Below are 27,026 nucleotides of genomic sequence, written 5' to 3'. Positions count from 1 at the left end.
GACATCCTGTATACGAACCTGGACTTCCGGTTTGCATAAGAGTCGGTCACTCCCACCGCTCGAGTGCAAATCGAAAACACCCCGTCCTGTTACAATAGCAAAGAGGGGCGACAACTTTTATTAAACTTCGGTTATATAATAAAGGAACAATATGTCAGAATAAAAGTCGACTACAGAGTTAATCAAATCGATCTGTAGTAGTGACGTAGCCAGTCGTCGTGTAAGTTTGGGGTTTGTTTTTTTTTTTGGGGGGGGGGGTGTTAACAATTATTTATTCCTTTTGGATTTGTGTTTGTTTTGTTCAAGCAAGAATAAATTCACTGACGGAATTTCCATTCGGAACGACTGAATGGCGGAAACATTTTAATAGATGATCGTCTATTAGAAGTTTTAGTTTTACTCGCTTTTTTAGACGAATCCCGGGCGGAATTTGTCAGTGAATGCACCACACCACACAGTCCCAGTCCAAATTCAACAAGATCTTAATAAGACCCACTCGATCTAATCACGACAACTCCGTTTAACTGACAAGGTAGCATTAAATGCCATCAGATTGCGAATGTCGAGGAGGCAACGAGATGCTGGTGGGTTCGCAGGTGCTTGGACCTGGATAGGAGATTTGAGTTATCAACTACTTGATACCGGAGTTATTTGATGAGCTTGTTGCCCGAATTTCACCTAAAGTCACCAGCAATTATTGGAAAGTTTGGCGTACAACTTCAGGGTGCCTCCCATACTCGTCGCAGTGTTTCGTTTGATTAGACCTGATCCCACTCAAACACTGCCATACTCAGCCCAAAAGTCTGTCCCAAATTATGACAGTCCGATCAACAACCAGGATTAACCAGAGCTCTAAATATGTTACCGTAAAGTGTATGGTGATAAACTAGGTCAGAGCTTCCTTCAACCTGGTGCCTTTGAAATCACGTAACTTCTTTTTAAACAGACAGGGATGTTGTTGGAACCACTCTGCCATACCATCTTCCTTATCAGTTGTTAAATTAGCTGACATGTGTCTTTACTTTAGTTGAAGGACTTGGCAGATACTTATGGTTGTTATGCTCGGGATCAGATTGGTCAGTATGTTCAGAGTTTTCCGGTGTATGGACAGCACATTCATCATCTGGTTCTTAAGTAGTTGGAGATGGAGGTAGAGGTTGTAACGTAGGTGTAGGTGGAGTTTGTGGCGTAGATGGCGAAGAAATAGACGACTCCTTTGAATTGACCTTGGCCTTTTCCTTGCATTTAACCTGGTCCCTTTTGTACCTTTTCCCTTTGTCATAATTGGCGGTTATATTTAAAGAATAGATATTTATATATATATATATATATATATATATATATATATATATATATATATATATATACATTAGATACACTTTGTACACCAACAATCAGTATATGTACTATATACACAGATCCCACAGAACAATGTGGATTAAAAATAGTATTCTGAGCTTGAAATCTGCTCAAAGCGTGCTGCATCGTGATTGGTCGTATTAAAGTCTACTTCGTCAGGAAGGAATCTGATTGGTCGAGAGAGAATCTGACCAACATTGAGTTTGTTCCTTTAAAAAAAAAACACACATAGTAGTAATGAAAAAGACACAAACTACAACTGTACTGATAAAGATATTCCAAATGAACGACAGCTTCTAAGCGGCATTTGGCAGCTGAACACGCAATAAACACAACCAATATTATAGAACCCAATTATTATTTAAAGCGACGTACCGTGGAGTTATTCTGTTCACATGGAATGATGAAAGGCATGTCCTATCGCTGATAAAAGCTTATTAATCACAGTAAGTCCCTAACATCCATCTACACAGAGAACGAATTTAGTTAAATTCCTAAGATCAATGAGTCATATGCGTGTGGTAGGTATACTCCAGTATCCAGGTTGAGTTCTGGTTGGTTTCTTCTGATGTGAATAGCTTCAAAGATTTTTCTGGGGTTTTTTCTGGTGTTGGTTTACGGCTAGCGTCCGTGTCAAGTCCCAATTTAAACGATGTCGTCTGTTGTCACTAGGATGTTCAGCCACTGATGATTGGTTATATGCTGTCAATGATTGGGATTGGTGTTCTTTGATTCTTTTATCCAATATACTTTACCCTATATACTTTTTGTTGCAGGAACAGGTTATTTCGTAAATGCAACCCTTAGGTGGTGGTAGGTTCGTCTGTTCTTTTTGCTGCCAGGATGTTTTAGATGGATACCCTTATCCCACTCGTAGCCGGTTTGGCAGGTTTGTGATTTTTAGCTTTGTTGTTGATCACTTCTCTGATGGCTTGGTCAACAAAATGTGTAGGGTAACTATTAAATTCGGTAAAGACTTTCCTTAAGTAAGTTAATTCTGTAGTTAATGAATCTGCTTGACAAATAGTGGTGACGCGCTTAGTAAGGGTTGAAACAATAGACTTCTTAATATTTAATGGGTGCTTTGAGTTGAAATGAATATATTGGTCTGTATGAATAGGTTTGCGATGTACTGATGTTTTCAGGTTGTCTCCATCTTTAGTGACTAATACGTCAAAAAATTGAATTGTGAATTCTTCTTTAGCTTCCATGTTGAAGTTAATTCTGTGTGTCTGGCTATTGAGATGTTGGAAGAGGCTGTTGGGGTCCTCATCTTTGTTGAGCACGAAAAACGTGTCGTCCACCTTGCGATGCCAGACGATAGGTTTGACGACTGATGTCTTTAACGATTTTTGTTCGAGGTAAGTCATAAATACTTCAGACACCAAAGGTGAGGGGGTGGGGGGGCTACCCATGGGTAAGCTATGTTACTACAAGTATGTTATTATTATTTCTTGAGAATTACCTAAGACTTTTGCCCTATTATTTCTTAAATAGTCTTTAATATTTTTCCAGGTGCAATTTTTTTAAACATGGAAATCTTTGTTTTACTTCCATGATTTCTTTTTTCCCTGGCAATCGCAAATGTTGTATTCCTTTTAATGACGACACTGCCATTATTGCATCGTCTGTCCATTTTCCTTGTTCGACTTGTTCAAAGACATTAAATTGTTCATCTCCTGTCATATCTACATCTTCGTGGTTGTCAAAACTAATTTCGTCAAGCGACTTGCCCTTATATTTATGTATGGTTCCATTTTCCATTGCTGTAAAAAGTCGCGCCAAGCACATCATCTGGGAGTTGGTAATATTCTTTGTTTACTCGAACATCGTGGCCCATAAACGTCGCCAAAAGTTCGATTTCGCTTTCTTTCAGTGCTAATAGTTTTGAAGATGTGGCCACTTGTTTCCTTAAGTTTGGCTGAGCTCATTTGCAATGGGTCCTTCAGCTCTGCTAGCTTAGCATGATTTCTAATTGAGACTGAAGCGCGTATCCGACCCACACTTCTGTAGTGGGTACAAAGAAAAAGGTAATTAAAAGGCATGGCACCATCCTCCCGTCTTTTATAATATTCAGGGCTTCCACCATTCGATTAGTTAGCAGAATAGGTACAGACCTTCCTTTTCTCAACTATTTCTGCCACTTCAAATATTTTACATAAATTATTTTCTATTTCAGTTAGGCAGTTACACATATTATCATCCACAGTTGTTAAATGTTTCTTTTTAAAATCTTCAACTTTCATTCTCGAAACCTCTCCCTGTCGTCGTCGGTTAAAAATCATCATTAAAAGTTGTTAAATGTTTCTTTTTAAAATCTTCAACTTTCAGTCTCGAAACCTCTCCCTGTCGTCGTCGGTTAAAAATCATCATTAAAAATTATCTCGTTTAATTGTTTCCAAGTCGTTTTTAATTTATTTCCAGATTCATAAGAAACATTTTCCTTAAGTTCACTGATATTTTTATTCAGGTATTCTGACATCCTAAACACGTCTTCATGCTGTGGTAATTTTTCTGGTTTGTTTCGCTTCGCTTGATATAGAGTCCGTAAAGCATGTGAAGCAATTTCAGTTCGCAAAGTTTATGAAAATTTTCTGCCGTCGACAATTTGTCAATATCGCCAGCTTCTAGAGCGTTTGCCTTGACTATCCTGGCACACTTTGTGATGATATGTCCTATCTTAAGCGCAAGTGATGGTGTTTCAAATGGATGTGAATCTGAATTAAACCCTGCAACATCTCTTAATGCAGAAATCCTTATTCTTATGTAATTTGGTCCGAATGTAGTTATGCTGATCTATATCATGTCCGGAATTTAGATATTCTCCTTTTGCCAGCTCAGTATTAAGATGGTCGCTTTTAACAATGAGGGAAATCTCGTCCGATTTCATAGGAGCTAGCAAGGCGTTCGAAACTCCGGCAATCTTTTCGCTGTTTTGTCGGGGTTTTCACCACCTTCATGGTTGTCATCCACCTTTCTCTTTGATGGTTTTAAGCAGCAGTTGTGTTTCCAAAGTACTCTGCATACGTAATAATCATAGCAGTGGATGCACGGACTATAATCGTTTGGATCTATCTCTGTATTGTAAGGTCTTTAGAACACAATTAAGCTACCGTGTGTTTTTTTCTGATTACTTCGCAGTTATGTTTTTGGTTAACCAAGTTTACATAATAAGTTAGATTTTAGTTGTTTGTCTTCAGTTTGAATTATTTTCGACACTTCTGGCTCTTCGGCGTTATTGGTGTATAAATATCTGGGTAGTTTTGATTGTGGTATTCCGCAATATACCATGAATCCGGCTACTGCACCACAAGTTATATCATAAAGCTTATTGGTATGCCCTTACATGTAATACAGTATTACACTTTCTACTGAATTTCAGGTCGTGATCAACATGCGGCTGATTTGATTTGAATCCACTAACATCGATGTCAAGAGATTAATAATGTGATTTGCATCTAATAAATCACTATATAAATAAACGTTCCTTCCTACCCTTATAAAAAAAAAGACACACCCGAGTTCAACTCAGACTCCAGAAGAATTATTTCATCATGGGAGGTAACTCTATTTTAAGTAACCTAACAGTAGGATGCGGACCACAAATACCATTAAGAAAATGGGTTGATTTCATATTTTCTGTCAGGTTTTGGTGAATATTCATGAGTTTGATTGATAACTGAGTTAAGGGATCAAACACATTGACCTGCATTAACTCACAGTCTCCAATGAATCTTGAATGGTTATATAAGCGGTCGATCCACGATTTTACAGATCTAGAGCAGAGTGTTACCTGATGAAGAGACTTATTAATTTCATTTTGATAAGCGTCACTAATTAATTGGGTGTCATCGGCGTAGGAGTAGTGAGAGAGAGAGAGACGTCCTCTTGACAATAACTTGATGATTGTCTAGAACAGTGATTCTCAACCAGTGTGCCGCTAGATCTTCCTAAGTGTGCCGCGAAATTTTGAACGACACACTAAGAAAATGTGAAAAAACACGTGATCCCAATTGAATATTCACTGATAAGTTCGTGGCTGTGTTTTTCTTTATTTAGTTTGAGCCATTCTAAGTGTCTATGACTAGTCTCTGTCTACGGTTGTACGCCGTCTGACTTAACATGTTTTTATTTTGCAAAATTCAGATATGTTTCATATATATTTAGCCAGGTGTGCCGCTATTTTTTCATGTGTTTCAGGGTGTGCCGTTTCCAAAAAAAAAATTGAGAACCACTGGTCTAGAAGATATGCATTCAGACTTTTCCATGGCTAGACTGCCACGTCAGCAGCGGGAACAGGCTACAGGCAGAATCCAGGCTAGACAGACCGCACGAATGGTTGCTGAAAACTTTAACGTCTACTGAACCGATTCAACCTGATGAAATCAGCTGAAAATAAGCGACGAAGCGGTAGGCCGGGGGTAACTACCAACAAACAAGATCGCCTAATTTACATACAACATAGACAAAATCGCTTCCAACAAGCAACGGAAACTCCCAGACAGACAATCGGCATCCACCAGAGACCGATAAGTGATGCGACAGTACGGCGTCTACGCAGTGAACACCTCAGATGCCGGCGACCAGTGCTGTCAATAAGACACTGTCGACGACGCCTGCAACGGGCTACAAGATATCGCCAATGGCGTCAACGGCAATTGCAAAGAGTATTATTCTCGGATGAATGTCGGTGTCCAGAGCAGATGACAGGGTGAGGATATGGCGAAGGCGGGGAGAGAGGTATGATGATAGAAATGTGTTCGAACATGTTCTATGGTATGGGCCGGTATTGGTTTTAATGAGACAGTAGGGCCGGTTGTCGTCCAAAATATTTGCCCTGGTCGCGGAAATGGTGTCAGTGCGCAGGTTTGCATCAACCAAGTCATACAACCCTTTTTGGTACCATTTTTAGAAGGCAACAACAATGGAAAATGCAGCAGGATAATGCAAGACCCCATGCTGCCAGGGCAACACAAGACGTTTTGGCATTGAACAATATCAATATGTTACCCATGACGAGCTTAAATAGAGGATTGACCAAATGATTCCTTGGCCACAGACAGCTGTACAACTTACAGAAGCTGTTCAAGGAACTATGTTACGATTACCAAGAGCTGTTAATCTTTGCCCGATCTTTTCCCCAAACGTTTTGGTTCTCCACAAAAAGGCAGTAAATCAGATTGTTCTAACAATTGTTAAGTTTAGTCTCTAAAATTTTTGAAAAATGCATGCACAAGCATATATTTAACTTCCTCCGCGACAACTCACTACTAACAAATTTCCAAAGTGGTTTCATGAAAGGAGACTCCACTATTAATCAACTTACAGGCATAAACCATTTCTTTTCAAAAGCAATAGATGACGGGCACTGTGTGAGCATTGTGTTCCGCGACATCAGCAAGGCTTTCGACGGGGTCTGGCATGCCGGTCTCTGTCGAAAGCTGGACGCTGTTGGTATTACGGGAGACTTATTGGAGTGGCTTCAAAGCATCAGCGATCACTTTTGTTCACTTATACATACACACTTCTCTTTATATTATTGTTTATCTATAGCTCAGGTTAATTGGTTTTCCATTAACAGTGTTAATACACTGATCTTTATAAATATAGCATTCACCTCCTTTTGATCCCTGTAAAGGATTTCCGTTGTGTAGGTTTAGTTTCTAATGCCCCCCCCCCCCGCCCTAATCAAAGGTGTTAAGCTTTAATTGCATTTTGATTCTTATCTTTGTTGCATATTCTGTATATATTTGCCCACAATTCACATATTTGTATCATTTGCTTGATAAAGACGAGAGTATACTGGTCGAAACTTCGCTAAGTATCAAACTCTATAATTGTGTACCGTGTGTTAATATGTTCAATTACTAAATGCCAATCAAAAAAATGCCAATCAAAGAAGGCTTCAAAGCTATTTAACTGATAGAACACTGTGTGTTGTCGTCGAAAGTGCCTCCTCTGGTACCTCAGCTGTCACGGCTGTTGTTCCGCAAGGCTCGGTTCTCGGGCTACATAAATGATATTTTCCAAATATTACAGTCAAATATAAAATTATTCGCTGGTGATACCTCTTTATATATGTTGATTAAAGATTCTACAGAAGGTGCCCGAATTTTAAATTCAGATATAGAGAGAATATACACATGGGCTAAAACCTGGTTAGTTTCCTTTAATACTGATAAAACTGAAACATTAACCAAATCAACCACGTCTAAGCACGATTCTATTGCTCTTTGCATTAACACGGTTAAAATAAATAAGTATCTACCCCAAACATTTGGCGTTTATTTTCCAAAATAATCTTAAATGGAACATACATATAGAAAATCTTTGTAATAAAGTGTCAAAATTTATCAACTGCTTAAGATCACTCAAGTACCCACTAGGAAGCAAATCACTCAAAACAATATATACTCCCTATATTTTACCACACTTTGACATTTTTTGGGATGGGTGCACGGATTACTTAGATAACCAGTTGGAACAATTACAATTGGATGCTTTACACACAATATGTTGCGCTGTGAAGGGAACTAGCCTTGAATTACTGTATACAGAAGTCGGTATTTTGCCTCTAAAACAACGTCTTGAAAGACATAAGTTGATATTTTTATATAAAATAATAAACCACTTAATCACTGATTACCTTTATGATAATTTAAACAAAAAAACAAAGTAAATACTCATTAAGAAATGAGAAAAACCTTCAATGCTATTTTTGTAAAACTAATCTATTTTATAATTCTTTCTTTCCTTCAACTACACGACTTTGGAACAATCTAGGTCTTTCTATACATAATTCAGATACGTTATTCATTTTTAAACAAAAAACTCCAAAATCATGATCACTTGGTACCTTCTTATTACAATATTGGTAAAAGAAAAGTTCAAATCATCCATTCAAGACTTAGTTTATCAAACAGTGATCTAAATGGGCATGCATTTTTAAGACACATAACCGATTCTCCAACCTGCCGATGTGGACACAATTTTGAAGATCCTTATCACTTTCTGCTGATATTTCCCGTATATTCAGATGCACGAAATACAACCATAAAAACATTAACAACAGAATACATCAACACAAATTTCTATTGTATGACTCTACGGATATTTCACTTGAACAAAATAAATTAATATTTTCTGAGGTGCAAAACCTTTTAGAATTAAGTAATAGATTTTAAAGGAGCTAAGTCGCTAATATTTGGGACCTAGAAATTGACACAAATGGGTCGCAACGCATAAAATAATGTAATATGAATATATATTAGCTGATTTACATTCAATCGTTTCCGTTTTGAATCTAATTTTCAATCAGTTAAGTTCGGCGAAATACGTCAGAAGTCTCAATCGAATGGCAACCTCTAGCTTCTGGTTATTCCAGTCTACACCGATAGTATTTATTGCGCATGCTCTCCAGATGAGAAAATGGGGTCACCGCTTGACATGACTTGTGGAATATCTCTAGTCTCGTTCTTCAAGTCCCTTGTTACAAATAGCGCTGAAACGCATTATGGTACACGAATCGTGTACCAATGTTAAAATTTTATCTTGTCTTAAATATTGGATATCAGAAGCCCATCTTTTCACGGTAAGATCACAACATCAATGTTGGTTTAAATTGACAAATAATTCGTGTTTTCAATGTCGAAGACTTTGGATGATATTTAGTTAGAGACTTAGCTACTTTAAGTACTGAAATCGTCATTTATCATTATCATCACTAGATTATGTTTACATATTTGTACACCTTCGGGCCTTAAACCAAAATTAGTCATTATGTATATCAAATAACCTTTTTATTTCGGAACTAACATATGGTTTAATTTTTTTTATTTCAAATGCATGACAGCCCAGACCAAGGACTACTCGGCCCAAGACCACTCAGACCAATAGAGAAGTCCACTCGGTCAAAGACAGAAGACCACAATGGTAAAGACTGTGTCACCATTATTGGGGTGAAATACAATGTGCAGTACTCATACACAAGTTGTTATGGAGATAGAGGAATGGGGTTTAACGCCCACTCGACACAAACTATGTCATTTCGGGACTAACATATGGTTTAATTTCGGGACTAACATATGGTTTAATTTTTTTTATTTCAATAATTCGCTTGCGCGTAGGGGTCTATAGCAGTGGGAGGAAGTGGGAGGACCCGGAGAAAACCCACGAGGTTGGACAGGCGACCCTACTCCTTGTCACGTACAACCGGGGATTCGAAACCACGCCTGTTGACTACTTTTTAATCCCAGGGATGACTTACAGTTGGTCTTTTGAATTTGTTGACTTGAACAAAATTTTAAATAATCAGTCTGAGTACCATAGGCGTACAGGTTGGATGACTGTTAGGGGGGGGGGGCGGACGAACTCGAAATGCCGGAAAAAATGGGGGTTAGCACCCCCATCCACCCCCTCCCCCGCCACACTCTCACACCCACACACACCACACACACTTTTGAACGGGCCTTCAATAATTTAACAAAATTAGAGTTTGCATATGATTGATGAAGGTTCCCCCACTTTAGATCGACGAGAGTCACGACTAAAAAGGGGTATATAGGTTCAGGTCACTACACTTATACTCTTCCGACATAAATAAATAATTTTCTGATAAAATACCGAAGTGTTCTGTGTCGAATAATATAACGTGAGAATATCACATCCAAACGACGGATGATTTCACTAGTTTAGTCAATCACTTGTCCACACTATGCATTACTCTATTATATCTCTTAATCAGTGGAACGGTTCAGTGGGGTCAGGATAGGTTGGGGGATTCTGTAATAATATTTGTAGTCGAAATATGGTATAGTTGAAATGGGATGTAGTCGAATTGGGTGTGAACCGTGGAATCGATACACATTTTTATTATTTATTATTTGTGGGAAATACATACAGATTCAGAGTTTGGATAACAGAAGTCGTCAGTAAATTTTACTTTATTTAAGTCCGTAACTCAAAATCCTCCAAAATCTTCGACATCGAAAACACGAATTATTGGTCAATTTAAATCAACATTGATGATGTAAACTTACCGGGAAAAGATGAGCTTCTGATATCCGATATTTAAGATAAAATATTTTTTTTAACATTGGTACACGAATCGTGTACCATAATGCGCTTCAGCCCCAGTTGTATTGAGAGACTCGAGGGACGAGGCTAGACACATTGCACCAAATCAAATGGAGTTATGTAGATTAGAATAACTAGACGCTAGAAATTTGCACTCGATTGAGATTGCTGACTTATTTCGCCGAACATAACTGATTTGAAATTGGAGTAAAAACGGAAACCATTAAATGTAAATCAGTTTATATACATTCACATTACAGTATTATATGCGTTGCGACCCACTTTTGTGAATTTCTAGGTCCCAAATGTTAGCGATTTAGCTCCTTTAATTGTTTATCGGGACAACTGCCGCCTTATTTTCAAATTAACTGACAAGGTGAAAGGACCTGCTCGCTCTTCAGACAGGTATAGACTCTGTTTTTGTTTCATACAAATTTCATTAGTTGTTTTTTTTAATATTTGTTTTATGTTTACTTGAAATTAAAGAGGTATTCTCGTTACAACAGGAAATTTAATTATATTCTGACTTATCTATTCTTCTGTTGATATAAAATTAACAACCGCCTTCATTAGCCCAGTCTGCGCAGAACGGTAGGACGTTAAACCCCCTTTCAGTTCATCAACCAAATTCAGAATTAGACGACCAGAAAGAAGCAAAGTGCAATATAATCAACCTCCGATTTACAAAAAATATAAAGCAAATGTGAAAAATATGTTGTCGTGTTTTCATGAAACTGCCTTCTTTGAATGAAAACACAACATAACCTCATTTAGTGCAAGAAAGGAGACTAACCAAGTATGGAGGAAAGTTTCTACCAATTGCAGCCGATAACTCTATAGTCAGGCACGGTAAATGGGTGAAACAGAAATATAAGAATATGGCTGAAAATTAATGCAGATATTAAAAAACCTTGATGGTTTACATGAGTTATTCTGTATTATCTAGTAGAGTTAGAATCATAATGACTTTCATCAGGAATTAACGCGGAGTAAATTAGATGAAGATAAATACTGAATATCTCTGCTCAGTACACTTACAAAAAACATAAAATATTTAGGATTGTTACGTCGAATGGTCGGAACAGAAATCTTTACTTAAAGTCCGTGTATATCTGAATCAAATCACACTTATTGTTATACCTGGAACGGGGTTTAACGTACATGTATATTCCACACATTAACCAGGTAATTGTGAGACTAACCCACTGTTATATATATCTACTATGGTTTTGCTCGGACAGTGGCATTTCCACCAACTCTTCTTCTGATTCCAACTACTAGGGCTTCTTGTACGTACACGCCAATATGTACAGGTGATAGTCGATTGTTCTTCCCATCTGAACGACTAGTCATACTTTCCTTGTCAGTACCACAGGTGTTACCCCTGATAAATGGAAACAGGTTTCGTAGAAACCCAAAAGCCCCTTAATTAACTGATTTCTGTAATATTGTGGTGCGTTCTCATTACATAACATTTCTATATTAATAACCTTATTGCCGAAATATCATTTTTCTTTTTAATTAGAAACTTTGTTGATGTTATATCCTCTTTCAATTCCACATATATTTAATGCTTTCTTTGGTCTTTTTATTTTTAAGCTTATGCTTTTTTTTTACGTTCGAGTTATCTTTTGTTTACAAGGGACGTCAGCAGTATTTAGTCTGTAAATACTAAACGTTCCAAAACAACGTAGTTTAATTTTGTGAATAGTATGTAACTCGAACAACAAATATCTGGATTTAAACATTAAGTATTAGAGATTGGCCAGGTTAAAGAATATCTCGCAATTACGTAATAGTAATATCAAATGATGTTGAGTATTATTTTTTGGGGAAAAAGCTACACCCCCACCCCACACCACACCACACCACAATAATAATATAATATGCAATTAAAGACACGGCATTCCAGCATAAAAGTCGACGAGACGGTACCCGACGAGACATCAACAATAATAATCTCGGTCACCCAGAACCTACCTCGAGAAAATCGCATTTTAACCTTTTGAATTCCTATTTCAAATCAGGGAATTATCCGAACATGATATACTATATATATGTTATATATTGGTTGGTACGATCACAAATCGAGATGATCATTTGAATGAAATTGGTTCCTGACTTCTGGCAAATTGGTTCCATATGGACATATCGTTTATGCAAATTGAACTTTTAAAACAAACAGGTCCACATTTTGATGGACATAATGCCATGTTAGTTATATATTATGCACATGAATGAGTTCAATTTTAAGAAATATTGAGCTATTGTGAACTCTGTCATGTAATGACTAATTTTAAAAACACATTTACACAAACTTTAATGTTTAAACCCCTGACAACGTGTTTTGTAGACGATATGTCCACTGGTTCCTGTTTAGTGTTATGAGCTTTCAATAGACAAAAGTTACATGTCCACAAATATCACTTTTGCATACTAAACTTTTGCTGAATGGGGACATATGTTTTCATGGCAATAACATGATACTCTAATTAATCTGGACTAACAGCATTTACACAGTAGAAGGGCGCGTGTTTATGCTATTCAAAAATGTCAAAACATGAGGTGTCATTTACGGGACGTGATAATATTGAAAAATAAGTCATGCATGAACTCATTGATGCGAGCAACACACCCGGTAGAGAGTGAATCGGCACAGAAAGGTAAATAAAGATGCAATAAATACTTGTTGACTTATACTACCACAACCGCTATTGACCATCATTTGTAAGAACCGTGGCATCTTTTAATCTCAACATTATTCATATATCCAATACAGGGATCGAACACGCGACATCCAGGATAGCGAGCCAGCATCTTACCCACCTAGCCACCGTGGCTCCCAGCGAGTAAGACATTGGCTCGCAAATCTATTAGAGGTCTGGTGTCCTGCATTAGGCCTGAGGGGAGCCACGGTGGCTCAGTGAGTAAGACGCCAAATCGCTAACGCAGGGGTTCATCTGGATTTTCCGGCGTAATTACCCCTTGTGAGTGGTGCAGGACGAAGGACATAGCAAGGAACAACGTATGGTCGTTCGGATGGGACGAAAAACCTAGGCCCAGTGTACACAATGGCGTACACATAAAAAAAACCTTGACAGTTGGAATTCGATATAAGAGTAGACCGTAATGCCGCTGTCCCAACAAAATGTCTCCCATAGAACAGTTCAGAACAGTAGGATGTTAAACCTCATTTCAGATTGTTGGATAAATGATCTAAATGTAGTCGTATAATGTCGTCATACCCGTCCGACTGTCTGACGTCTACTATTACTAGAGGCCCGTGTTATCATCCGATTGGTACTGAGAGACTGGGAGAGGGGAACCCGGAGATCCGGAGAAACACCACGAGGTTAGGTAGGCGACCCTATATTACGTGTTGAATCGAAACCATGCCACATGACACCATGACAGACCGTATGATCTAAAGCGGACATGTTACACCATTCTGCCACCCAGTCCTCGGTCAAATATCCAAATCGACCGATGCCAAGCCGCAGTTATATTTCTTAATTGTGTTCGATATAATAGGAAACACTCCTGATACCAAAATGGCGTCTTTTGGCGGGAATTTATATTTTCCGGGGAGATTGTCAAAACAACAAACGACGTATAATTTATATCAGTACTGTTTAATCAGCTTTTATTTTGTTGATAGAATTAATCTAATGAGGTAGGAGTACGATTGGTGCTTAGGCAACTGGTGCTTGGGTAGGTGCTTGGGCAATTGGTGCTTGGCTAGGTGCTTGGGTAACTGGTGCTTGGGTAGGTGCTTGACTAATTGGTGCTTGGGTAGGTGCTTGGGTAGGTGCTTTGGTAATAGGTGCTTGGGTAGGTGCTTGGGTAGGTGCGATTGGTTCTCCTGTTGGTAATGGTTCTTCTACTAGAGCTTCTTCTACTGTACCGTTACTGTTAGCTTCTACTACTGGTTTCCCAACTCGCTTTCCTGAAGCAAAAACAAAATTACGTGAATGATATTATTGGCATTAAATGTCTATTTAAACTAGGGCATTTCGGTACCTACACTTGTTCAAATTAGGTCAAGATATATACATTCAAAATATATATGGAGAATAATTGTGCCTCGACAGTGGAATTTCCGGTATCTCTTTATGGTATTGCAATTTTTCAGCGCCCTATGACGCCACAATAAACATCCATTCGTATATTCATTATGGTCATTGGCAATCCTGGATTAACTATTACGTAACTAAAAACGTGCTTAGAATAACAATTTGCAGTCCTGGAGGGTCATTAGACGGTTCACTCCCATTTCGACTACGTCCCATTTCGACTACACCCGATTTCGACTACAACTTTTAATACCCTCAAAATCCTGACCCCCAACTAATCAGCACTGAACTGCTCCGCCGATTAAAAGATGTAATTAAGGTAATGATTATTGTTAAAATAGCTTATTCATTATATATTATAGCTTGTTTTCTTTAAAATCAAAGAAAAAATATAAACTCAGAGTACATTTTTGTTTTGAAAATTTGTAATATTTGGAGATTACATTGAGTTTAATACTTGCTTATCTATATAAAATGAATTGTTTCAAATTTTGTACATTTATTTTTAAAGTTCACACAGGGCACCAAGATGATTACAACATTACTATTAATAATATCATAGTATAAACGATGTACATGACTATATATGGAGACGGGTTTAAATGAACATAGAATTGAGTATCTCAAGGGTGTACACAGTTGTCCCGCGGTTCATATTTTACTCTTTTGTCGAATAATAAACGTAAACCTTTTATTTTAAAATACCATTGAGGACAGGGGTATGAAGGTAACGGTGGTAATACGAGTGGAGATGTTTTAATCCCTCGCAAACTACAATATTGTAAAAATCGTCCACGCCAGTAGTAAAGTCATTTAAACTGCACTTACCGTTGTTATTGCCTCTAAATCTATTGTCATTGTGCTGTCTCCTTCCATCGCTTTTCTCACTGCTGCTGTGACTTTTACTTCCTCGGCCATGAACAGCCACCACGATGGTCAAAACGGCGAGAGTTATTGAAAGTTTCATACTAGAATCTGCACTGCTGATACCAAGAAAACAAATTTGGAATCTGATGAAAATGTAGAAATTATGCTTGTATTTAAAGGTTTCCAGATAAAAACGTGGCTGAATATAAAAAACGACAAATTCTATGATATCAAAAACACAAAAGAAATAAATAATGTTTCATACGTTTTATGGTAAAGGCCATTATTATTATTGTTTATAAATTATATTTTTAAAATTAAATTATTTATGTGAAAAATGAAATATCAAACCGAAAGAACAAAATTAGAAAGTCTTTGACATTAAAGAGGTGAAAGAAAAAAAAAGGTGTGTGATTCATGGTGAAACCTATTATTTTTATATGAATATATAAAATATAGGCAACAGATGTCTGTCTATGGTGGGGGATAGTGGCCAGGTAAAATCTCGCTCGACACAAACAAGGTCATTTCGGGACTAACATATAGTTAAATTTTATTTCATTATTTCGCTTGTAGGCCGTGGTGTGAAATTTCTAGCTAGCTTGCTTCCGTTTCATCGTCCCGAAAATTTTCGGGTGAAAAAAAAACTACACCATCTAATTCTTCTAGTATTACTTTGTATTGTCACATAACTTTTCTTTTATCAATTCTTTGACGTTTGATAGAAAGCGTAAATTAAATATGGGCTGACTTGTCAATGTGCAATGGTATTTGAATTTTGCGGTTACTCGGTTTAAACAGATCACGTGACATAATTGGCCAATCAAACATACACGACGAAAAGTTCAACAGGTCGTGTGGTGAAAGGTCACCTGCTCTTTGTTTACGTTTTGTTATTAACGGTACATGGCGGAAGGGTAGCTAAAGTAAAACTGCATACTTCGTGTACATTTTGTTAAAAGCACTGAGCTAAAACCGATCACTGCGACAAGCTGGGAAAAATTTAATGTATGCGCTAACCAGTGGATCAAATTAGATGGAAATGGCAGGCTTGTGCCGGAGACAAATGCCGATTTGCTGGACAAAGAACTCCAGGAAGGAATGTGCAGACAAAACTCTCACTGGGGTATGGTAGAGGCTACTACATCTCACTTGCGTCGAGTGGACGTTAAACCCCATTTCTCTCTCTTTCTCTCTACCACTTCTCACATTCCACGTTACCAACGTTAACAAACTGTGTATGAAACATTGTCACGATTCTAAAATTGATGAAGAAAGTGATGTTTAGAAACAAGCGGCGAAAAAAAAAGAGAAAGAGAATAAAATAATATAGGTCTGGTTAATTTGTTAAGTGGATCGGATCATATCTTAACATTTTCCCCATTTTCTTGCAAATGCAAGCTTATAAAGATTTTCTCCTAAATGCACACTAAGAAAATGTGAAAAAACACGTGATCCCAATTGAATATTCACTGATAAGTTCGTGGCTGTGTTTTTCTTTATTTAGTTTGAGCCATTCTAAGTGTCTATGACTAGTCTCTGTCTACGGTTGTACGCCGTCTGACTTAACATGTTTTTATTTTGCAAAATTCAGATATGTTTCATATAAATTTAGCCAGGTGTGCCGCTATTTTTTCATGTGTTTCAGGGTGTGCCGTTTCCAAAAAAAAAAATTGAGAACCACTGGTCTAGAAGATATGCATTCAGACTTTTCCATGGCTAGACTGCCACGTCAGCAGCGGGAACAGGCTACAGGCAGAATCCAGGCTAGACAGACCGCACGAATGGTTGCTGAAAACTTTAACGTCTACTGAACCGATTCAACCTGACGAAATCAGCTGAAATAGGCGACGAAGCGGTAGGCCGGGGGTAACTACCAACAAACAAGATCGCCTAATATACATACAACATAGACAAAATCGCTTCCAACAAGCAACGGAAACTCCCAGACAGACAATCGGCATCCACCAGAGACCGATAAGTGATGCGACAGTACGGCGTCTACGCAGTGAACACCTCAGATGCTGGCGACCAGTGCTGTCAATAAGACACTGTCGACAACGCCTGCAACGGGCTATAAGATATCGCCAATGGCGTCAACGGCAATTGCAAAGAGTATTATTCTCGGATGAATGTCGGTGTCCAGAGCAGATGACAGGGTGAGGATATGGCGAAGACGGGGAGTGAGGTATGATGATAGAAATGTGTTCGAACATGTTCTATGGTATGGGCCGGTATTGGTTTTAATGAGACAGTAGGGCCGGTTGTCATCCAAAATATTTGCCCTGGTCGCGGAAATGGTGTCAGTGCGCAGGTTTGCATCAACCAAGTCATACAACCCTTTTTGGTACCATTTTTAGAAGGCAACAACAATGGAAAATGCAGCAGGATAATGCAAGACCCCATGCTGCCAGGGCAACACAAGACGTTTTGGCATTGAACAATATCAATATGTTACCCATGACGAGCTTAAATAGAGGATTGACCAAATGATTCCTTGGCCACAGACAGCTGTACAACTTACAGAAGCTGTTCAAGGAACTATGTTACGATTACCAAGAGCTGTTAATCTTTGCCCGATCTTTTCCCCAAACGTTTTGGTTCTCCACAAAAAGGCAGTAAATAAGATTGTTTTAACAATTGTTAAGTTTAGTCTCTAAAATTTTTGAAAAATGCATGTACAAGCATATATTTAACTTCCTCCGCGACAACTCACTACTAACAAATTTCCAAAGTGGTTTCACGAAAGGAGACTCCACTATTAATCAACTTACAGGCATAAACCATTTCTTTTCAAAAGCAATAGATGACGGGCACTGTGTGAGCATTGTGTTCCGCGACATCAGCAAGGCTTTCGACGGGGTCTGGCATGCCGGTCTCTGTCGAAAGCTGGACGCTGTTGGTATTACGGGAGACTTATTGGAGTGGCTTCAAAGCATCAGCGATCACTTTTGTTCACTTATACATGCACACTTCTCTTTATATTATTGTTTATCTATAGCTCAGGTTAATTGGTTTTCCATTAACAGTGTTAATACACTGATCTTTATAAATATAGCATTCACCTCCTTTTGATCCCTGTAAAGGATTTCCGTTGTGTAGGTTTAGTTTCTAATGCCCCCCCCCCCCCGCCCTAATCAAAGGTGTTAAGCTTTAATTGCATTTTGATTCTTATCTTTGTTGCATATTCTGTATATATTTGCCCACAATTCACATATTTGTATCATTTGCTTGATAAAGACGAGAGTATACTGGTCGAAACTTCGCTAAGTATCAAACTCTATAATTGTGTACCGTGTGTTAATATGTTCAATTACTAAATGCCAATCAAAAAAATGCCAATCAAAGAAGGCTTCAAAGCTATTTAACTGATAGAACACTGTGTGTTGTCGTCGAAAGTGCCTCCTCTGGTACCTCAGCTGTCACGGCTGTTGTTCCGCAAGGCTCGGTTCTCGGGCTACATAAATGATATTTTCCAAATATTACAGTCAAATATAAAATTATTCGCTGGTGATACCTCTTTATATATGTTGATTAAAGATTCTACAGAAGGTGCCCGAATTTTAAATTCAGATATAGAGAGAATATACACATGGGCTAAAACCTGGTTAGTTTAATTTAATCCTGATAAAACTGAAACATTAACAAAATCAACCACGTCTAAGCACGATTCTATTCCTCTTTGCATGAACACGGTTAAAATAAATGAAGTATCTTACCACAAACATTTGGGGCTTATTTTCCAAAATAATCTTAAATGGAACATACATATAGAAAAGCTTTGTAATAAAGTGTCAAAATTTATCAACTGCTTCAGATCACTCAAGTACCCACTAGGAAGCAAATCACTCAAAACAATATTATACTTCCTATATTTTACCACACTTTGACTATGCTGACATTATTTGGGATGGGTGCATGGATTACTTAGATAACCAGTTGGAACAATTACAATTAGATGCTTTACACACAATATGTTGCGCTGTGAAGGGAACTAGCCTTGAATTACTGTATACAGAAGTCGGTATTTTGCCTCTAAAACAACGTCTTAAAAGACATAAGTTGATATTTTTATATAAAATAATAAACCACTTAATCACTGATTACCTTTATGATAATTTAAACAAAAAAACAAAGTAAATACTCATTAAGAAATGAGAAAAACCTTCAATGCTATTTTTGTAAAACTAATCTATTTTATAATTCTTTCTTTCCTTCAACTACACGACTTTGGAACAATCTAGGTCTTTCTATACATAATTCAGATACGTTATTCATTTTTAAACAAAAACTCCAAAATCATGATCACTTGGTACCTTCTTATTACAATATTGGTAAAAGAAAAGTTCAAATCATCCATTCAAGACTTAGTTTATCAAACAGTGATCTAAATGGGCATGCATTTTTAAGACACATAACCGATTCTCCAACCTGCCGATGTGGACACAATTTTGAAGATCCTTATCACTTTCTGCTGATATTTCCCGTATATTCAGATGCACGAAATACAACCATAAAAACATTAACAACAGAATACATCAACACAAATTTCTATTGTATGGCTCTACGGATATTTCACTTGAACAAAATAAATTAATATTTTCTGAGGTGCAAAACCTTTTAGAATTAAGTAATAGATTTTAAAGGAGCTAAGTCGCTAATATTTGGGATCTAGAAATTGACACAAATGGGTCGCAACGCATAAAATAATGTAATATGAATATATATTAGCTGATTTACATTCAATCGTTTCCGTTTTTAATCTAATTTTCAATCAGTTAAGTTCGGCGAAATACGCCAGAAGTATCAATCGAATGGCAACCTCTAGCTTCTGGTTATTCCAGTCTACACCGATAGTATTTATTGCGCATGCTCTCCAGATGAGAAAATGGGGTCACCGCTTGACATGACTTGTGGAATATCTCTAGTCTCGTTCTTCAAGTCCCTTGTTACAAATAGCGCTGAAACGCATTATGGTACACGAATCGTGTACCAATGTTAAAATTTTATCTTGTCTTAAATATTGGATATCAGAAGCCCATCTTTTCACGGTAAGATCACAACATCAATGTTGGTTTAAATTGACAAATAATTCGTGTTTTCAATGTCGAAGACTTTGGATGATATTAAGTTAGAGACTTAGCTACTTTAAGTACTGAAATCGTCATTTATCATTATCATCACTAGATTCTGTTTACATATTTGTACACCTTCGGGCCTTAAACCAAAATTAGTCATTATGTATATCAAATAACCTTTTTATTTGAAAAAAAAAAAATTATTGTATACTTTCAGAATTTTATTAAATAATAACACAATATGAATAGTTTCGACTATATACATGTATTTAAGTAAACTAATTGTAATTATATTGTTTTGTTAAAGGAAGAGGGGTGATATAGGCCTAATCTGTTCCCCAATCCTATTCTTATTGAATAAAATATAGGTTTTTTTTAAAAAAATAAAATAAACTGACTTATTGCGTCCATGTAAGGGCGGTTGGATGGTCGAATGGTTAGCACGTGCGCGCTGTATCATAAAGCCTGTCATTGAGTCAACTGGCGTGGTTTTGAATCCCCGGTTGTACGTGACAAGGAGTAGGATCGCCTGTCCAACCTCGTGGGTTTTCTCCGGGTCCTCTGGTTTCCTCCCACTGCTAAAGACCCCTACGCGCAAGCGAATTATTGAAATAAAATTAAACCATATGTTAGTCCCGAAATGACCTAGTTTGTGTCGAGTGGACGTTAAACACCATCTCTCTCTCTCTCTCTGTCTCTCTCTCTCTCTCTCTCGCTGTTGTTGATGCTAATGAAGGACATACACACTACAAAGACTGTAAAGATGCATGGTATTAATGTTGTAAATAAATTTGTAAACTACTTCCTTCTTAATTACGATACTGAAAAAATAAATTGTCCCCTTATCCCAACCCATACCAGTTCCACAGCCATTTTAAATTTACCCTTCTGAAATCTTTATTTAGATATCCGTTTCTTTTGTCGTTGAGTATATATGTACAGATATTATTTTTAATGTATTAGTGTCATTGTTTTGCTGTAGGCTCTTTATATTTCACATCAATCTATATAAACCAGCGAACTGAAACGAATTGGTTTCAGGTTTTGTTTTAAATATACTGACGAAATTTACGGCTTGCATAATAACATAATAAGAGGTGCGTAATAACTTAATTCTAAATCTACTTTTTTTTCAGTTCTTTCTTTCTTTTGGACATCAATAGTATAAATTGAATGAATTGTGATAAAGCCAGAATAGTGTGTTTAATTAAGAGATGATAAATTATATTGGCCGATAATTTAAATATTACATAGTAGAGCTATACTGTTTAACTACCACGTAGATAAATGGTATGATGTATGATACCGAACAGATATCGGTATGGGAGTTGGATGGTCGAATGGTTAGCGCGTACGCGCTGTATCATAAGGTCTGGCATTGAATCAACTGGCGTGCTTTCGAATCCCCGGTTGTACGTGACAAGGAGTATGGTTGCCTGTCCAACCTCGTGGGTTTTTCAGGGTCCTCCGGTTTCCTCCCACTGCTAATGACCCCAACGCGCAAGCGAATTATTGAAATAAAATTGAACCATATGTTTGCCGCGAAAGACCTAGTTTGTGTCGAGTGGACGCTAAACTCCATTTCTCTCTCTCCTCCATACCGAGCAGGTATTTAGTAACTTGGACTACAAAGGGCTTATGGATTCGTTCAGACCCTTAAATCAGACCCTTCGTTCAGAAAAGGTAGGGAGCAGACTAGCAAGCAGTGAGTTCAATTGTTGGATTTCATGGGAAGCCGTCGACCTTTGAAGTTGATCTCTTATCCTATCTTGCACCGTACGATTATTACTGAATATTACTTTCTTCCTGATAATAATCCTGTTTTGCTAGAAGTCAGGGCCGGATTAACAATTCTGTGTACCATTATGTTGTATATATTTGTGCTAAATAAATCCATCTATCTAGCATACTGGCATTCCCATGTGGATTGACAGTGACAATGCTATATAATTTGTATGATGATGTTTAGCAATACATGTCATTGTAGTTAACAGCCATATACACCACTACTCATATAATATATGAGCTAATATATAATATAAATGAATAATTTATGAGAGGGCGGTGGTAGACAGGCTCCGGTGTTCTTTTTGTACACAATTTGTAGTTCACATACTTGTAAGTAATATGTGCTAATTGAAAGAAATAATGAAATGAAATGAAATGGGATTTAACGTTCTACTGTTCTGCTCCTATACTGGGCTACTGAAGACGGGCATACGCCATACAGTGTGCTATGAGGGAAATTTTGCCCGGGCAGCGGCACTATAGCCTACTCTTATATCGAATTCCAACTGCCAGGGGATCTTTTACGTGCATTCCAATATATACACGGGACCTCGGTTTTTCGTCTCATCCGAAGGACTAGACAGCTGTTCTTGTCAGGAAACATTTGGACTAGTATTATATCTTGCTCAATTTCCTGATTTAACGTAGGGCTTGTGCAATAAGGTACGTAAAAATTCATTCTAAATCTCCTTTGTTGCGTGGTTACTAGATCTGTGCGCATTAGATTTGAAGGTGTTTTATTACTGTTCCTGTACACCCCCCCCCCCCATCTCCCATGAATCGCTATCACAACTATTAAGTCAAAATCTAGAAAAGTAGTTCGGCTAGTTCCCTAACCCTTAGCGAAGGAAACTTGACCATTTAATTGATCAATGTTGAAATAATGTGAATAAAGGTCATTTTTGAATGCTGTATGTAAATGTTGTGTCGGTTAAATCACTAACTTCAGATAGTTCACTTTTTTCCTAAATACGACAATAAATTCATTATTTACGCAGTTATCTTCCCTGGTCACCGCTGCGATATCACTACCATGGAAACAAACGTTAAACTCCAACCACCCCGGGTTAAAATGAAATATCTCTGAATGAATAGGATCATCTACGTGCTTCTCATTTCTTTTCAAACACGCTAAAAGTTGTTATCCCTCTATTTTTTCGAAAACCATGTAAATGCGATAGAGGCTATAGTTTTTGTAAAAGCTTATGAGGTATGGAGACCCGTACGGCGATGCGTTTCCATCGACTACTAACTAGTGAAATAATTTGTGGCCCTTAATTGGTTAGACTATCAAAGTTGGAGTGGGATTTTGCAGTATGATCAAGCTATGCCGTTTCCATCGACAAATAACAGGCAGTGGCGGCGCCGGGGGGCAAGAGGGGCATTTGCTCCCCCATTAATTTGGTCTGCCCTCTGTTTGCCCCCCCCCCCCCAATAATTTTAGAAAATAAAAAAAAATATTTGTGATACGTTTCGGTAATCAATACCTTCTACGGTGAATAAATCCCACATCCCCACTCAGTCATAAACTTGCATGTTATAAAGCATTTCCGACAGTCTATTTTCCAAAATTTTCTTGGCGAGGTCCCCAATGGACTCGCTACTTTGGCGCTCAAAAGGGGAATTCGTTGAGGTTCGCAAGTCCGTTCGTTTGACATTTTGTTCTCTAGTCGGATAAACTAGTGATCAGGCGACGGACGGTATCTGGTCAGATCTATTTATCTCGACGATCGGTTCCTGACAGAATACTGTAAGACAGCGTTTCCGGCAGTCTATTTTTCAAAATTTTCTGGAGTAGGACTCCCTACTTTGACGCTCGTGAGTGGGCTTCGTAGTGATTCGCAAGTCCGTTCGTTTGACACTTTACCTCATCGATCAGTGCCTGAAATACTGCCAGGCTGCATTTCCTGCAACCTGTTTTTCAAAATTTTCTGGGGGAGGCCCACTACCCCTAGTTGAAGATCGTGCCTTTGCCCCCTTAACCTTGGACTTTGCCCCAGCTTTGCCCCTCCAATCACCGACGGCTGGCGCCGCCACTGCTAACAGGTGAAATAATTTGTGGCCCTTAATTGTTTAGACTATCACAGTTGGAGTAGGATTTTAAGACTCAAACCAATACTTATTCTTTTTTATTATTTACAGATCTATGTGCGGTACTGTGCAATATGATTAAGCTATGGCGTAAAAAGAAACAGACACTAATAGTTGCAGCTTTTGTTTTTACTTTTATTTGGATATTTTATTCTCTTGCCGTTGAATACACTGTCTGCGGTCCTGAGCCATACTCTTTTTTGTCTGAACATTGTTTTGCGGACACTCGAACCCACAGCTATAAATATCTCATCAATGAAGAGGAAATTTGTAAACCTTTTCCAGGCAAAATTTTTCTGTTAATAGCAATTCCTTCAAGAACGTCTGAGTTTGAAGAAAGACAAGCTGTGCGGCAAACCTGGGGTTCTTTAGCTGTGAGTAATAAAGAAATACGATTGGTTTTTATGTTGGGATATCGTCCGGAGATACACAGTCATGATTTAAAGACTGAAAGTGAAAAATACCACGATATTATTCAAGAGGATTTTTACGATAGTTACCGTAATCTCAGTATTAAATCTGAAGCCATTCTTCGTTTCGCCAACACGTTTTGTTCTGGTGTAAAATACGTACTAAAAGTTGATGTGGATATTTTTATGAACCTGCCGGCATTGATCGCGGATTTACGTAATCGAAATGAGACAAATATGATTATGGGATATATATTTTCGTTCCCAATGCCTAATCGGAACAAAGGGTCAAAGTGGTATTTGGACAAGATTAGCTATCCATTAACATATTTACCACATTATGTATCTGGACTCGCCTACATTTTATCCGGAGATGCAGCGGGGAAATTACTCAGTGCAGCATTAAAGACGAAATATCATTTTTTAGAAGATGTTTTCATTACTGGTATAGTAAGGACACGTGCAGCAGTTAAATTGATTCATAATCGAGGATTCGATTACAGAAAACCATTTGTAGATATTTGTTGGTTTGAAAATAAAATTGCTGGACATTCCTATACAAAAGAACAAATGATAGAAATGTGGTCAGAACAAGTTCAAAACAAAGCTTGCACTTGGAAACTGAGAGGGTTTTATATGTTATATGATATTTTAGCTTTTTGGTGATGGTGATGGGCCTGACAAGGACAGCTGTCTAGTCGTTCGGATGGGACGAAAAACTGAGGTCCCGTGTAAATATTGGCGTGCACGTAAAAGATCCCTTGGCAGTTGGAATTCGATATAAGAGTAGGCCGTAACGCCGCTGTCCGGGCTAAATTTCCCTCATCGCACACTTCATTAGCCCATTTTAGGAGCAGAAGAGTAGGACGTTAAACCTCATTTCATTTCATTTCGTTATTGTCATAACCAACTTGCCCAATCTACTATTCATATTCATCACCTATCTTGTTTATTTAGTCATCTGTGATTGGGCAATATGGTGCTTGCATTACTTATTATCAGTTTTATCTATATTTTGGTAAATGGTCTCATCTTTATTACCTCATTAGCCATGTTTGGACTGCTTAATTAATAAGCCTTTCGTCTTGTTTTGTTTTTTGCTTATCTTTTACACTTTTTAATCCTAAGTTTACTGAATGTCATTGTGCTTGATAACGATAAGAGGATACTTGTCGAAACGTCGTGCTTTTAGAATAAACCAGTGATTGTTTCCCATAACAACTGTGTTCTGTTAATGAGTTTCTTATGACGCTCGTCGCCATATTTTTTACTTTGACTAGTCCTTGACTATCCTTTGTATTCTTTTGTTTATTTGTATATACATGTATGTTTTTTATAATCATATCTACATTGTAAAGCACCACAGAGCAGTCAAACTGACTGAATGTTCTGCGCAATAGAAAACGATTATTATTATTATTATTATTTATTAATATATTTTTCTTATGGTGCTCTCTTACATGCAGCATCTTACATGCAAATAGTACATTAGAAAATAAGTTTAGTAAATTATTTTGTATGGTTTGGTTCTTTCAGGTTACTGTTGGAACTGGTGACATCTCTCCCACTGCTACATCATCTGCAGCTACTGGTAGTGCTGCTTACATCCATCATCAATCTACTGTTACTACATCATACAGCTATGGGTATTGCAACCGCCATGCTGCCTCTTCCTTCTGTAATCGCTATTGGTAGCGACACCAGTGACAGTAATAACTACCAATAATAGGCCTAGATCAGATAATGATGATTACATGCGAATCTTGAACCAATCCCAGTATTCTAATTCTGATTTGTTTTGATGTAGGGTTTCAGCGAATTCTTAGCAACCTTCCTAAAGGTTTTGCATGTAATCATCATTACCTGATCTAGGCCTATTATTGGTAGTTCTAAGTCATAACTGTTACTGGTGTCATTACCAATAGCTGTTACAGAAGGAAGAGGCACCCATAGCTGCAGGTGATGTAGTAGCAGTAAATTGATGATGGATGTAAACAACACTACCAGTAGCTGCAGGTGATGTAGCAGTGGGAGGGATTTCATCAGTTCTAACAGTAACCTGAAACAACCAAACCGCATAAAATAATTTACTAAAATTATTTTCTAAGTATTTGCAGGAGTCCCTGTTACCAGCCAGTCCATCATTCGGAGACTCGATGCAAGAAAATTTTCAATGGCCCATATACGTTGGGGTTGATATCAACAATATTTTGAGAGGTGACCCCTGATAGAAATGTCCTTCATATACAAATTTAGTTTTAAGGGCATGGAAAGATTTAATTTGG

The 27,026-nt window shown here is 37.7% G+C and overlaps 1 protein-coding gene across 1 annotated transcript; it reads left to right on the top strand.

Annotated features, from left to right (window-relative positions):
• The first annotated feature begins 1,144 nt into the window (after positions 1 to 1,144).
• Positions 1,145 to 25,877, top strand: LOC126808673 (beta-1,3-galactosyltransferase 1-like). The gene is made up of 3 exons (XM_050533599.1): positions 1,145 to 1,164; positions 24,570 to 24,958; positions 25,870 to 25,877. The coding sequence occupies exons 1-3, from the start codon at positions 1,145 to 1,147 to the stop codon at positions 25,875 to 25,877; spliced, it is 417 nt and encodes a 138-aa protein (XP_050389556.1).
• The last annotated feature ends 1,149 nt before the right edge of the window (positions 25,878 to 27,026 follow it).

Source organism: Patella vulgata, chromosome 1 (assembly GCF_932274485.2).
Source record: "Patella vulgata chromosome 1, xgPatVulg1.2, whole genome shotgun sequence".
NCBI lineage: Eukaryota > Metazoa > Mollusca > Gastropoda > Patellidae > Patella > Patella vulgata.
The sequence above is the reverse complement of the archived record's forward strand: the minus strand, read 5'-3'. Positions and strand labels throughout refer to the sequence as shown.

What these genes read in the sequence shown, in the direction of transcription:
- LOC126808673 (XM_050533599.1), top strand. Translation starts at nt 1,145, where the DNA reads ATGGAGGTAGAGGTTGTAAC. An exon ending in ATGGAGGTAGAGGTTGTAAC is followed by an intron (nt 1,165 to 24,569) that starts GTAGGTGTAGGT and finishes TCGAACCCACAG; the next exon opens with CTATAAATATCTCATCAATG.